Here is a 13,684-nt window from a genome sequence, read left to right on the forward strand (position 1 = left end):
AGATTGAGAGAGTGCAGACAGTAGAAAAACAGGAGGAAGCAGCCTTGTGGGACTGTTGAGTCCCCATCTTCAGGTTCAGCGCCCTCACTGATTCTATTTTATCTATTTTTAATGATGAGCTGACCTCAGTGAACACTTCAGATGCTCTAATAACTGCTGCACTCATAAATGAATCATGCCTACATCCATTGTTTACCAGACGGGAATTAAAGGTGCTGTCATGATGCCATGAGTGTTGGGCTTTTCTGAACCTGCTGCACATCTCTGCACAGAACCGGCAGTCGCTCTTAACTTTCCTTATGGTCTAAGTGCAGACAGAGGCTCAAAGTCGTGCAAATAAAATATACAAAACAAATATATGTAGTTGTACAGCTTACTTTCATTGTAATATATATATACATATATATATATATAGATTGTGTTGCCTCCGCATAATACTCTCCAGGTTATTCATGCTACTCCAGTTAAGATGAAAACTAACTCTGTCAGAGAGAACAGCTTAAAATGACGACCAAACGGCGTTTATTGGATAGAAGTTTTCGAAGGTTTGAACTGTTAGACATGGCTGACTTTTCTAATTCCCACTTCTTGCAGTCTGACTCCACTGCTCGCACAGCATGTGCCCACATCTCCTATGTCTACAACATATCTAACTGTGAATTGATCAGAAAATAGCCTGCTAGGCTGCCAGTGCCGCAGACCCATGAAGATGAAACCCTTAACACGCTTTAACAGGTCTACACTGATCCGACAGACCTCACTTACAAACCACTGTTTTTCCAGTGCTGGCTGCTGCTGTTTGTGATCTTCTGTTTATTTTTTTCTCAGCTTGTCCTCAGGCACCCAGGCAGATGTTTCTGAAAGCATAAGATATCAGTTGCCTGTCTTCTGAAGGAATCAAAGCAGTACAAAAAATGTCTAAGAGCAAGGAAATGACAGGGGAGATTAAAAGAAGAGATACTGACCAGATGTTGGTCCGTCCTGCTGGCATGCAGCCCTTCTGTCTCATAGGCGGCCCACCTGGGCAAACAGATGGGAATGTGATATGGCTAATTCATCTAACCTACAACTGTCACCAGCTCGATTAGCCTGGTCCCCAGAGCTCCACCGTCGTCAGCTCAAAGCCACTGAAGAGGGATGACAGCTTAGCCATTGACGTAAATATTAGCCTTCGGAAACAGCTCCTCCTTGTACGGAAATGTGTTGAGGTGCAGCGAAGACAGGAAATCTGCACAGTACAATATATAGGTCAAGACTTTTTTTGCTACAGTGTTTTGTACAGTGTGTGTGTCAGCAACCATGATTTAGAAGTGTTGTGAGCGTGTCACTGTTATTTGCTACACAGGTAATTACACATTATTTAGTGTTTATCAGTCCTCTGTGCGTTTAGTCTCCTCGTATGCCCATTTGTGTGGTGAATCCTTCCCTTCGGTTTTCATTATGTCCTATTGACACATTTTACAGTCAGTGTTTGTTGGAAGGTTTTTGCACCTCCATGAGCTGCGGTAACACGTTGCCACCTCTTACTGTATGATTGATTTTCACTTGAAAATAATAAGCAAACATTGCTTTTTGCCTCAGCTGAGTCATAAGTGTCATCCATTTCTGATGTAACACGTTTCAGCTTCAGTCAGCTGTTTTTATAAATTATATAGATCACAGAAGATGCCATGAATGTGTTTTCAACCGTGGCCGACCTGCTAAATAATGGTAAACATCTGTGGCAAGTAACAGATTTCCTAATCCCCATTTTTGGTGAACACAGACTTTCCGTCAAACTGGAGCTGAGTGGAGTCTGCTCAGTATTTTGGCTTGTTTCCCTTAGAGTTGATAATCAATTTGTGTGCATAACTCCGCTCTTGATAAAACAAATAAGCGTTCCAAAGCACGACAGACAGATGTGCACCAGCAATAAGAAGCGTGAAGCTGCTCCTCAGCAGACTGCAAAAAATATGGTCAGCAGTCAACAAGCATATTGTCTGTCAGTGCTGTGTAATCAGGGTACAGTATAATACTGTGTGTATGTCCAACACTACTGTACATACTGTAGTAAATGCATAGTAAATGGTTGGAAACTTTAATTATTTTATGTCTATAATAGGTTAATCAACCTAGTTAATGAAATCTTGTGCTGCACCTTTTCCATTTGCTCTAATGGGCCTGTCCTGATTAACTTTGCCGTTTAAGGTGAATTACATCTTTTAAAATTCCCTCTGTTGCATGATTGTTTTTAAACGCTTATCCTCATTTCAAAGAGGCTCATCAAGGCTATTTACATATTTAGGAGTTTGGCAGCCAGCACGAGTGTCAGATTGTGATTCCTAGCTTAACTGTAAGCCACAAACAAAGAGTATCATTGGCAGAATATTTTAATTGGATGTCTAAGCAGAGTAAAGGCCGCGCAATCCCATGCTTAAAGGATTTAGCTGCACATCACTACTTTTGAGACGCTTGATGAACTGTAATTAATACATTTCTTATCTAAATCATGGGTTATACAGTATGTGTGTGTTTTAATCATAACCCTAATACATTAACAGAATATTTTTTGTGTATTACTTTTTTATGCGTAAAGAAATGCATGCGGAAAAAAGCTGGTTAATTTTAGTTGTACACGAAATGTTTTTTATCAAGGTTATTCTAAAAGTATTCATTTAATAAAAAGCCACTTACTAGAGACTAAGTTAAAAAAGTGATTTATTATTGTTTATTATTAATTTAAAGTCCAAGAACCTGAACTGCAGTTTCATCTGCAGCCTTTCATTTACGTAAGTCAATTTACTTTGATGCTACAGTATATCTTATCTTCGTCCTTCCTTAATAGTTCATTAAATAGATTGCAAGTCATTACAATAAACTTTTCTTTTATTGGAAAAAACTAATTTTAAAAAACATTTTAACAGCGGTTCCATTTGGTATCTGATGTTTGCTAATCTGTTCATTTACCAAATCACATCATCAAAGAGGATAATCAAATGCGAAAGCAGTGATGTTGACGATCATGGCATAGAAGTAGCAGATGGGAGCTTGTTGGAGCACTAAGAACTTTCAAAACTCCACCAGCTCTGTTTTGTTGTGACAATGTGACATATGCTTTTGCTGTTTTTGTTTCTTTTTAGGTCAATCATTCAAACCAAGCTGTTGCAAAGCCCAGAAGTCTCTGGAGTTCATCCCAATAAACTTGCACACTCAGAGGATGAGGGTGACGTGCCCCAGAAAAACAGGTAAAGCAGTATTATCTCAGACGTGACCTACTGTAGATGTCCCTATGTTCTTTCCTCAAAAGCAGCTTGGTCCAGTAGAGGAGAGCGATTTGACCTGAATAGGTTGTTCCCGTAAGATAGAGCGTCACCAATGTACTGTTTGTCATGTTATATAAGCTGGAGCTGCTGTGACTGTCACCTACTGGTGTCTTTCTGTGCCCGACTTCTCCATCTGTCAGAAATACTCAGTGAATGCACACAGTGTTTCTAGGTCATCGCCCCGGCTAAAAGGTGAGATCTAACTTGGCCTTGGACAGATAGACAAAACGCTAATTAAGCCCAATGCGTTTTTCCAGAGCGGACCACTAGGCTGCCTCCTCTGCCGCTGCTCTCTGGCTGCCAGAGTCTGGTATCGCCCTGGAACTTTCTCAGTGTATTAAAGCAACTAATTGCTGCCTCGCTATCTGCGAGTTGGCTTCGTTTCAGCGATGTAGTATGATTGATGGAAGGTTAGAGACAGACAAACCCTGACATAAACTGTGGTTCTTTCAGGGAAAACATCAGGGTTGACGGATAAAATGAGTGAAATCAAGTCATCATACGGTGCCGCTGCTGTCAAGGAAGACAAGGGAAAGATGAAGCTGAGACAAGTCTTAGAGACATTCATCAGTTGATAGACACAATGATAATAACGCTGTGGGCCCAGTTCACCTTGACTCAGTTCCAAGTAGTTGCTGTTTTACCTTTGATATGCGTGTTAAATACACCCCACTATAATACACTGTTAACCAGTCAAAGAGAGTTAATTAAACAGCCTGAATCGTGACTAGTTAACTAAAACAGGCATTAGTCCCCATTCGTGTTGGATTTAATACCTACAGCAGCAATGATGGTCAGAGTCACTAGTGCATCTTCATAAAAAAGCAACATGGACAGATGTCTGGATACGTCCCCCAGGTCCTCTATGCAGAAGCAGTAAACCACCAGCAGGGGGTTTTGGCCTAGTAAGGTCTACAGGCTACAGTAGGTGTTTATGGAAAAAAATGAAGATTTAATTACTGATAAAAACTGATGTGACTGGTTAGACGGAGAATGAAGCTTCAGTCTGCACACTGCATCTGGCTAGTGTTAATTTGCTCTAACGACCTCCTCTGATAGTGAGTTGCTATTAAGTTGCACATTTTGTTCGATTAAAAAGGGAAAACATGGATTGAATGATTGCAATCAGTCACATAGGAACCATTAGAACCTGCTCCCTAATGGAGCTGAGTTTCAGTTTCCAGCCAAAGTCAATTGCTGCATTGCTCTGTTTGATTTTCTCAAGTGATGCATTTCTGTGAGTTTGACTACGCTATCCACCCAACAACACAAACAGTTTGTTTTCATTTGTGTATTGATAATCCTGCACGAAAAGGAAACCGAGGGGAAAAAAACACTTTGAGCTCGGACCAGCATGAATTTGTTTTGTTTGGAATCGCTGTCTTCTGTCTCTAAAATGACAGCTGCAAAATACTTCCAGACTAATAAGCTCAGCTTTACAAAGCTAAACGGGAATCCTTGTTCAGTTGTCATTTGGGTCGAGCAAAAGGATGCAGTGCCATTGTTAATGTTGAATGGGCTAAGTATAAATTCTCGCCACTCACCCTGATTGTCACCATTCATTTACTCTATCAGAAAGCAACAGTCCTCTTGGCCTCGTTCTGCTGTTGATTTATTAAAAGAAGGTTTGAGAGGACGAGCAGGCAAATCACACACAAATTGGCTATTGTACTTGATGCTCTGAAACCCATCGTAGCATTTCAGTGTGATTCTGCTGTGTGGGAACTAATTAGGGGAACTTGGACATGTGAAAACTCTGAGGGCCCAACGCGTGGTGGACGGGGAGCCCTGTGGGTCGGCGTGAGGGTAATTAAGGGAAGCATCAGCGGGTAGTCGCAGAGCCCGGCCGTCACATCACCATTGGTGTGTTGTGGTGGTGTTGGAACACGGAGGCTGCTGGACGCATCATTCACATCGCTGTGGCAACACTCGGAGCTGTGTTGTATCATTAATTCCTACCTTCAACCATTTTTCAAGCAGTGTTTTCCTACGGACAAAGCTTTGCGTCGTTACCTTCCCAGCAGTGTTCATTAACTGACCTGGCTCTAAAATATTCCCCATCATAATCCCCTGTCCACTTGTTTTCGCCCTCCTGTTTTTGTGATTTAATTGTCAGGTTCATCCATTACTCATTCAAAACAAGGCTCGTCGTAAGCACCTCTGTGGCCACCGAGCCGTCGGCGAGGTGTTTATTTACTTCAGCGCCGTGCAAATTGGAGCGCAGCGCTGCGACATTGACCGTCCTTGCGGTTCAACATGGGACCAGAGCTACATTACAATGTTGCCTGGAGCTTTAAGAAGCAGCACAGGCAGCGTGTTTGTCTAAAAACAATGAGAATGGCCACGCAGTGTACTGTGATACCTGGGTTTGTGTGCTTGTATATCCCTCTTTAACACATTGCATGACTTTTACAGTGAAATGTTGTTTTTCCTGTTTAATTGACAAACTCACTCATCTTTGCACCTCAAGGTCCTCCAATGCACAGTGTTCTGAAACCTTTCCCCTCTAATCTCTTTACAGACGCATGCTACGACATCGTCACCGTTGGTGCCCCCGCAGCCCACATCCAGGGCTTCAAGTGTGGCGGTCTGCAGCGTCTCCTCAGCAGATATGAGGCAGAGAAAAAGAGGTACAGTAGGAAAAGCATCCGTCCTAAACTGCTGCAGCATGAAGGCACGGTGCTTAGAAGACGCAGGGGTGATTTAATACAGGACACACGCTGAGGTGGAAACAGGCTTGTATTGACAAAAGACTTTAACTTGGTAGTGACAGACACATTTGCCCCTGCCCCATGGACTTGATTTTCAGAGCCCCATACAGTTACTTACAGCCGGGCAGTACTGAATTTAAACTGGAACTCCACTGGCTCTGACAGCTCAATTTGACTGGAGGCAACAGGCATGATGGAAAAGGTGTGTTGAGTCAGAAGGCTCTCTGCACTCTTTCTTTTCCCAACCCTCCGTCTTGCCTTGAAGTTGTGTGCTAACCGCAGAGCCACATGTTTTTCTAGACAACTACCCAGCTGACAGCTGGAGTTCACTCATAAGCTGCAGTCAAATTCAAACCACAACTGTGGTGCAAGGAGTTGGAAGCATCTCTGACATCGTCAGTGGCCATAATAATAAGAGAGTCTGCACAGCTGTTAATAGGAAGAGGACTCCACAAAGTGCACTGCAATGATCAGTAAATGATGATCCTTTGCTCACTCTGGTCTCATTGATACACAACAATTCTCTCATCATGGCTTTTGTATTAGATTGAGTTCAAGCTCTGGTCGTTAAGCTGCTTGATTGGAAAATGTGTCTGTTTCTTTCTTCACTAACACACTTTGCTTTGCAAACAGACAGGGTTGAAAAAGTGTGTATTAAAAATTGTATTGCTGTATTAAAAACGTACACATTCAAAGGTCATTGTATCTGAAGTCTGAGGCGTCGTTCCTGAAGAATGTCCGATTCAAGTTGAGCAGTAACCTGGCTGTCTTTGTCCGAGTTTGGTTAAATGTTGCTGAAGTGAAGTATGTGGTCACTTGACTGATGCCAGAAGAAATGAAGGGTGATTTTTCCCAAAGCTCCCCATAGAGTGCAAAGTCATTATAGACCATGCCAGATCCAATTAGTTACAGGGTTTGCAGTAGAAGAAAGAAGGAAGGAAACGCAGGATGGATAGGGGAGAGGTGTGGCTGTAAAATGGATAAGTTGATGGGAAAATAGTTGGGGCCTATGCTGATAATAAAAAAATAAAGAAACGCTAAATTGCACAAGTCAATTTGCTGAAGATGGTCAGTTTTATCTGCTTGCAGGAACTATGATAAAGGTTAGCATATTTTTGAGAACCCAATGAAGTGAAATGGTTGAACGAGAGATTAGACTTTAGAGAAAACTCTCCAGGGAGACAGCGCTTTTTGTTTCATATTTGACTTAGCTAATGACTCACTGTAGCTTAAATTTTCCAATTTTCCGCCCGACTAACTGACTACAGCCTGCGCTGAGCCTTATCCAAGTCTGACCTGGAGTGCAGTCATTTGTCAGTCATCGTCAGGAAATATGAATAAGTCAGGTTAACTGTGAATTCCTGGCAGTTATTGTAACGAATGTTTACCTCAGACCCAGTACTGCCTTAAACTCATGCAAGCATCAAACATCTCACCAAATACTTAGCCCAGAAGGACCTGAGGTCTTTTGTTGTGAATGTGAAGTGCAGTTGTCCAGTTCGCGAGTGACTTAATTGCACAGCAAGTCAGCCTATTTCTGCAGAGATCTAGGTGTGTGCCCACACACACTCATTCTCCTTCTCCCAGTGTGTCTCCTCGTCTTTCAGAAGGAACCTTTTGTAATCACATTTGATTAAAAAGGGAACAATCGGTGAGATGTGAGACTTGGCTATTCAATGTGATATTAATTCATCAAAGAGAAGATGGAAAAGGAGTGTGGCTGAGAAAAAACCTGAGCACAGAGGTGTTACCAGGAGAGCAATAAAAGAGCTATTCATCCTTGTTCTCTGGACAGTCCAAGAGAAAGGAGGGGGGCTTCTTTCCAAATCCATTAAAACCTGCATTGGCTAAACTTGGCAAAGACCAGCGTATGCAATGTAGTTCATCTCTCAGGATGGGCATGAGGGAAGAGTTTAATCAATACCTGCACTTGGTATTCCTTCAGAAGCCCCGCACATGCACACACAGCGTAGGAGCATTTATCTTTCATTAATTCATGCAGTCCCTCTTAAATGGCTGTTTTAAAAGTCACTGGATTTTTATCCGTTTATAATTGAACCTCGTGGAAGCAGCTGAGGATTTGCTGAAATGGTCTAATCTTTCATTATTAGCCTCCCTTGAAAGTTCCTGCTGCTCTACATAATGATGCAGTGTATGTTTTGTTTTGAGACAAACGCAGTGGATTTTGAATGTTTTAGGTTTTGTTTCCTAACTGGTGATTGTGTTCATCAAAACTCAGACAGAAACATAATAGGCTCACTTACACAGAGTCTAATTCAATACTGTACAGCAACTCTGCCTTTCTACTTTAAGCTGCTGTCACAAAGACTATAATTCCTCTATAGTACACGTTGATTGTTCAGGTCACGTGGGTCCTGGGTTTTGTTGCAGCTCAGTTTAAAGAGAAGAGGACCAAAATCAAGAAATTATAACCTAGAATTTATTGCAGCAGAAATGGTGTATTGGATTGAATTAGAGGTAATTTCCCACAGAATATCAGACAGACGTCTGTTTTTGCGCTGTCCTGGAGGATCAGCTGTGCCGTACTGTAGCTCCTCTCTGTACCGTGTCTGCGGCTTCTCTTTGCTGAGGCCGACAGAATGGAGGGAGCGTTATTTAGAAAGGCCTCCTGGTCAAGCAGAACTGCCAAATGACACATTTCTGGGACACAGGCAGTGGTTATAACTACGTTACGCACACTTAATATTGTCTCTGGGGCCTGATGTTCAGATTCAATGTGACTGGCTGCATGTTGTCTAGCAGGGAAGTTGCTCAGAGGAGCGCTGGGTTGGTTTTTGAGGGACAGCAAATTGGCAGGGACCGATGCTCCGTGCTGGTTGACAGCAGCTTGTTAGTGCTTCGCCTGCTTTGGAGTCAGCCTGCTCCAGGTTGCGGGTTGATTTAGAGGTACACTGGCATTAGCCTTGAGACTTGTCTGGTCTCAGATCAGGGTTTCTAGCTTGCGACTGAATCACTGAGTAAAGTGCTGGCTGTTAGACTGAGGAGTGATGTGAGCTCGCTGCCCATCGGATGAGTCAACATCAGAGGGGCACTACAGTTAAAAGATTTGGATTGAACTCAGGTCTTTCAGCTAAATCTATAGCAGGCTATATGCTTTAACTGCGGCCATGTGGCAGTGGCCTGGTGTAAGAAGAGGGTTCCAGTGTCCTGTCACACTTTGGTGCTGCAGGGCTCTCTGCTGATGTAGCTGCTTTTTACTCCTGCTAGCCGTCAGCATCAGGCCACAAGCTCCTCATTCATTTCCTGTCTACTATTAATTAACCGTTCGCTGGAGATGCTGGCTTAATTAGGCCACTGGGCCCAACAGTTTCTTTGCTCTCATTACTGTTATAGCTAATTCCTATTAATCATTCAAGAAAACCAGGGAGGAAAGTCATCCTGGATACACTTGCAGTGGTGACTTTTCTGGCTGGTAAGCAGTATGTTAGTAAAATGGAGTCTCCACATACATGTAGGTTTAGGTGCCCCACATACAGACAGGCAGTGTCTGTGGGAAACTGCAGGTGAGAAACATTGGGCACACAATGCGCTACTGTGTGCAGGGAGTGGCAGCACACGCAGGCGACCTGGGGCACAATGGATATCAGGTGGTGTTAGGAAGAATACATCATATATTATGTGTGAGCCTCTGGCAGCTATTCTTTCTGAAAGCATTACTCTCCCTGCAGTGATGTCTGACGTTGTTCTCTGGAGTCTGGAGGAGCCAAAAGGAAAGTGCAGCACTATTCTCTCACAGGACATGGCAAAAGTTCAAATGTTGTGTGGCCCAAATTTGACTCAGAAGCTAAATGAATACATTCATTTTTTTTAAATGTGGCAGGTCCAGCAGTCTGTTTTTTTGTGATGATGCAGGAAACCTAGGAGTTGGATTTTTTTTATTGCCACTTTTGTGAAACAAGGAACAAAACTGAGTTTGTGTAGCCTCTAAACTAAAAATTACTGTAATTAAACTGGATGTGAGCCACAAATTCTCTAATTGTTGGGTCTCTTTGCCATCACCGTAGTCTTAAATTTAAGCAGCTCAGTTATATGACCAGTCGTGATTCTCCTCTAGAGTTGTACGTTAAGCTGTTCATCACAGCCATAAGTAACATTTACTGCACGTGTAGAAAAGGCTCCACAGTCCCGTCTGTGCAATGAACATGTAGTTATCCCACTAATAGTCTAACACAAATTAAAGCCTTTACATGGAAGGCAGACCCGACACATCCAGATAGCTTTATAGGGACTCAATTAGTTAAAAGCAAATTGCTGAAACCTACAAGTTAGAGATTATAAACTCAATATTAAACTGTACTCTGTAGTATTAAGGTGACTCATTTTCTTGTGCTGTTGGATGTGTGTGCACATCAGCAAAACATCAGAAACAACAGTTTGTGCATTTAGTTACAGGTCCATAAAGTTAGTTATAAAGTGAGCTAGTGTGAAATGGGACCTGAACTAAAGTCTCAGTTATCTGCCGCTGTTCCACTATTAAAATCAAAGGCCTCAGACTATGTACAATTAAAAAGGCATAAATACAAGCTCACACCTTTGGAGAGGTGACATTTAGTTTGTCCAATACCCTTTATAGTGGAAAGTTAACTTTATAGACACTATTCATCTATTGATGATAGATATCAGTACATCGCGTCACACACTGAGAGCAACACTAAAGACAGACTTGATAGTACTGCGTGTGGTGCTTATGATGAAGCTCCTCTGTCACCGCAAACTTCTTACTTGTTGTGTGTTTCAAAGGAAAATCCTGCGTCTTTGAGCTCTCTGCGGACGGGATAGTTCACGAAGGCCGACGTAAACAGCAGTTCATACAGTAACCAAGTTGTGGTTCCAGCCTCATCACCGCTGTAAGCTTCTTTACAGAACGCATTTGAGCTGAGGCGGCTTCATGAGTGCAGCTGTGCCATGAGTCACCTCGGGGCTAAGTGCCAGCAGCGCCAGCCTTACACCGGTGGTTGTACCCCAAAGTATCTCACCTGAGGGGTAGAAAATGCACACCCAGGGGCTTCCTCGGGTGTGACACGCGCTCGGCCTTTCATCAGGTCGGTGCCGTGTTACCTTTGCACTGTTCTATCAGCCCGTCTGGACTGACAGCAGCGCTGGTAGGCCAATTAAAGCTCCTTTCCTTTCCCAGCCAGGCTCAGAGGAGACCGTTTCTGTCCTCTAGCATCAGGTGGCAGCTCCCTACATTCATTATTGTCTGCATGAGCTTCCTAATGAGATTGGATTTGTACTCATGGGTCAACAGAGCTCATGCTGAATCACAGCCGCTGAAGCAACCGTCCTCCTCCAGCAACTTTTCCTCTGCCTCTTTTCGGCGTTGCAGCCCTATAGGATACTTTCTCTTTAGCGAAACACAGGGAGACGAACGTAAGCTCAGAGTGGATGAAAGGGTTCCACTGACTTTACTCTGTTGCATTACATTATGCCAGTGCAGACCTGGATTCAGTGGCTGAAATCTCGGTGTTGCTTGTGGAAGCGGGGACACCGGTAGTTCTAGTGGTGGTCTGTGCGGGTGAGGCTTATACACGGTTTGCTCCGTCTCCCTCTCACTTAGTGATTCCTTTGATTAGCTTTGAGCGTGTGGGTGGTGGTCCTCCAGGGGGCTCATTAGCTGTAATGACAGGGCCAAGATTTTAAAGTTGGCCAGTTAAAGACATACTTGGTGGCTCGTACCTACAGTACCGGGCCTGTCTGCTTATAGCCTTCAGATTTTCACTCTTATTGATAAACCGTTTTCCATGCAGGGCGACTTCCCTCACTCTGAAATATTAGGAGCTCCGCTGAGAATACTATATAATGCCGTCCTTTTGTGTGTGCGCCCTTCCCTCCCTCTTCCTCGTACTCGCGCTCTCTCTTATGTCAATTATGCCTCAGGATCAGGCTCTGGGGTCTGGCCTACATACAGTAGAGGCGTGCGGGGCTGACTCTAAACTAGCTGGGGGGGTTGCAAATCACTGCCTCGCTCCACGCTACGTGTGATGGCAGGAAGTCAACTCAATTCAAAGTCACTGGAACTTTACCCGAGGAGAATTTTTGATTGGAGTGATTTGCCCAGAATTGAGGAACTGACAAAAGGTGTTTTTGTCTGAGATTAAATAGCACCCCAGAAATGAAAGAGGAATTAATTATTCATAAAGCGCAAATGGGTTGACATTGGGCTGCAGGTCTAATTTAACAGATCACACTGAGTACCTGGAAAGCGTTGCTGCTGTACTAGCGGTAAAATTACTATGGAGTAATGACTAATGTCAGCGTAATGCTAAGATGTCATTAGACAACTGTTTGGCATTACTTGATCTCAGCACAATGAATTTGACACAGCCTGTGTCTAAAATAGATTTTGGATACGATTACATTTAAAAACGTTTAAAACCTCAACAGTAGGAGTCAGTGGATTTTTTTTACCTTTTGTGAGTACCAGGACCAGGTTGTGTGTCATTTTTTCTGTGTAGTCAGGGACTGACTGTGCTTTTGGGTGATTCTCTCTGTAGAAGTGTAGCACATCTTCAAGCCTATGCAGAGTGCATTCAGTCTGGCAACGCTCTGCTTAATAAGATTCATTTCTCAAAATCAAACTAAACCTTCAACCTCTTTATGAAAGTGACCAAAAGTATTTTTACTGTTGTTTAATTGCCTCCAGAAGAACAAAGACAGATTCTGCTCTTAGTTTGATTGAAATATTTTTCTGCGCTGAACTGAAAAGAGAAAAAAATCTGATAATAACAAGAGCAAAAATCTCCTGTAGGAATTTCTTGCTTTTTTGCTTGTTTTTTGCTTTGGCTTTAAAAAACATACCTGACCGATGAATGAACCTACAGATTAATAAACTTAACAGCTGTGCTCAACAGGTCAGCTACTTCATTGGTACGTGCGTATATTGTGGTTTAATAGCAAAAATCAGTTACATCAAGTTTTCTGTCAATGACAAGTGGACCCATGTCTATTAAGCACTGATCCAAACAAATCCAAGATGAGTCTTGGGAAAGACTGTTGGTGTCACTCTTTCTCAAAGGACGGAATCAGAAGAAACAGCAATCAGACCACCTGTTGGGTTTGTGATGTAGAATCCCATTTGATTCCTTGTCCCCTGTGATGGTATACATGTACATGTTACATACTAGTGCTGTACTGGTACTGACCTCAGTCCATCATGGCAGGAGTTTTAAGACATTTAGTGTAGTTCAGTTCAACTCTACTTTCAGCCACTTTCGTGTATATCTTCGAAAATGACATGCAGCCCCGTGTTCACCCCAGATCATGTAATCCTTGTAGGATCTGCACTGATGTTTCTTTCCTTCCACTCCAGCTTCAGCACTGCCTACCAGTGTATCTACTACTCCCCAGAGCACACAGCCAAAGCTCAAGAGGTACTCAGCACCATGAGCCTCCTCCAGCCCCTCATCACGGGCCTAGCAGACCAGGTCCTCCGCGCGGCCCAGGAGCGCTCTTCAGCTGGACTTAGGGATGCACTCAAGGGCCTTTCTGACAAGGTGAGGCAATACCACCTCACCCCCCTCCCACTAACCCCCCCCTTTATTTTAACTGCAATATACAAAGCACCTCTTTTATTCTCAGATACAGTATCGGAACAGGTAAGAACACAGCCTGCAAAGCTGGGGTAGCAAATTCATTCAAAGCAAAACTCAG

The 13,684-nt window shown here is 43.2% G+C and overlaps 1 protein-coding gene across 6 annotated transcripts in view; it reads left to right on the forward strand.

Moving 5' to 3' along the window:
- inpp4b (inositol polyphosphate-4-phosphatase type II B) overlaps positions 1 to 13,684 on the forward strand; it is a 152,969-nt gene that overhangs the window by 119,666 nt on the left and 19,619 nt on the right. For all 6 annotated transcript variants that reach the window (XM_029164323.2, XM_029164311.2, XM_029164316.3 and 3 more), the window contains 3 exons: positions 3,120 to 3,224; positions 5,824 to 5,932; positions 13,344 to 13,527. In XM_029164323.2, coding sequence (XP_029020156.1) covers positions 3,120 to 3,224; positions 5,824 to 5,932; positions 13,344 to 13,527 — 398 coding nt within the window. The remainder of the gene's footprint in view (positions 1 to 3,119; positions 3,225 to 5,823; positions 5,933 to 13,343; positions 13,528 to 13,684) is intronic.

The sequence above is a fragment of the Betta splendens genome, chromosome 1 (genome assembly GCF_900634795.4).
Source record: "Betta splendens chromosome 1, fBetSpl5.4, whole genome shotgun sequence".
NCBI lineage: Eukaryota > Metazoa > Chordata > Actinopteri > Anabantiformes > Osphronemidae > Betta > Betta splendens.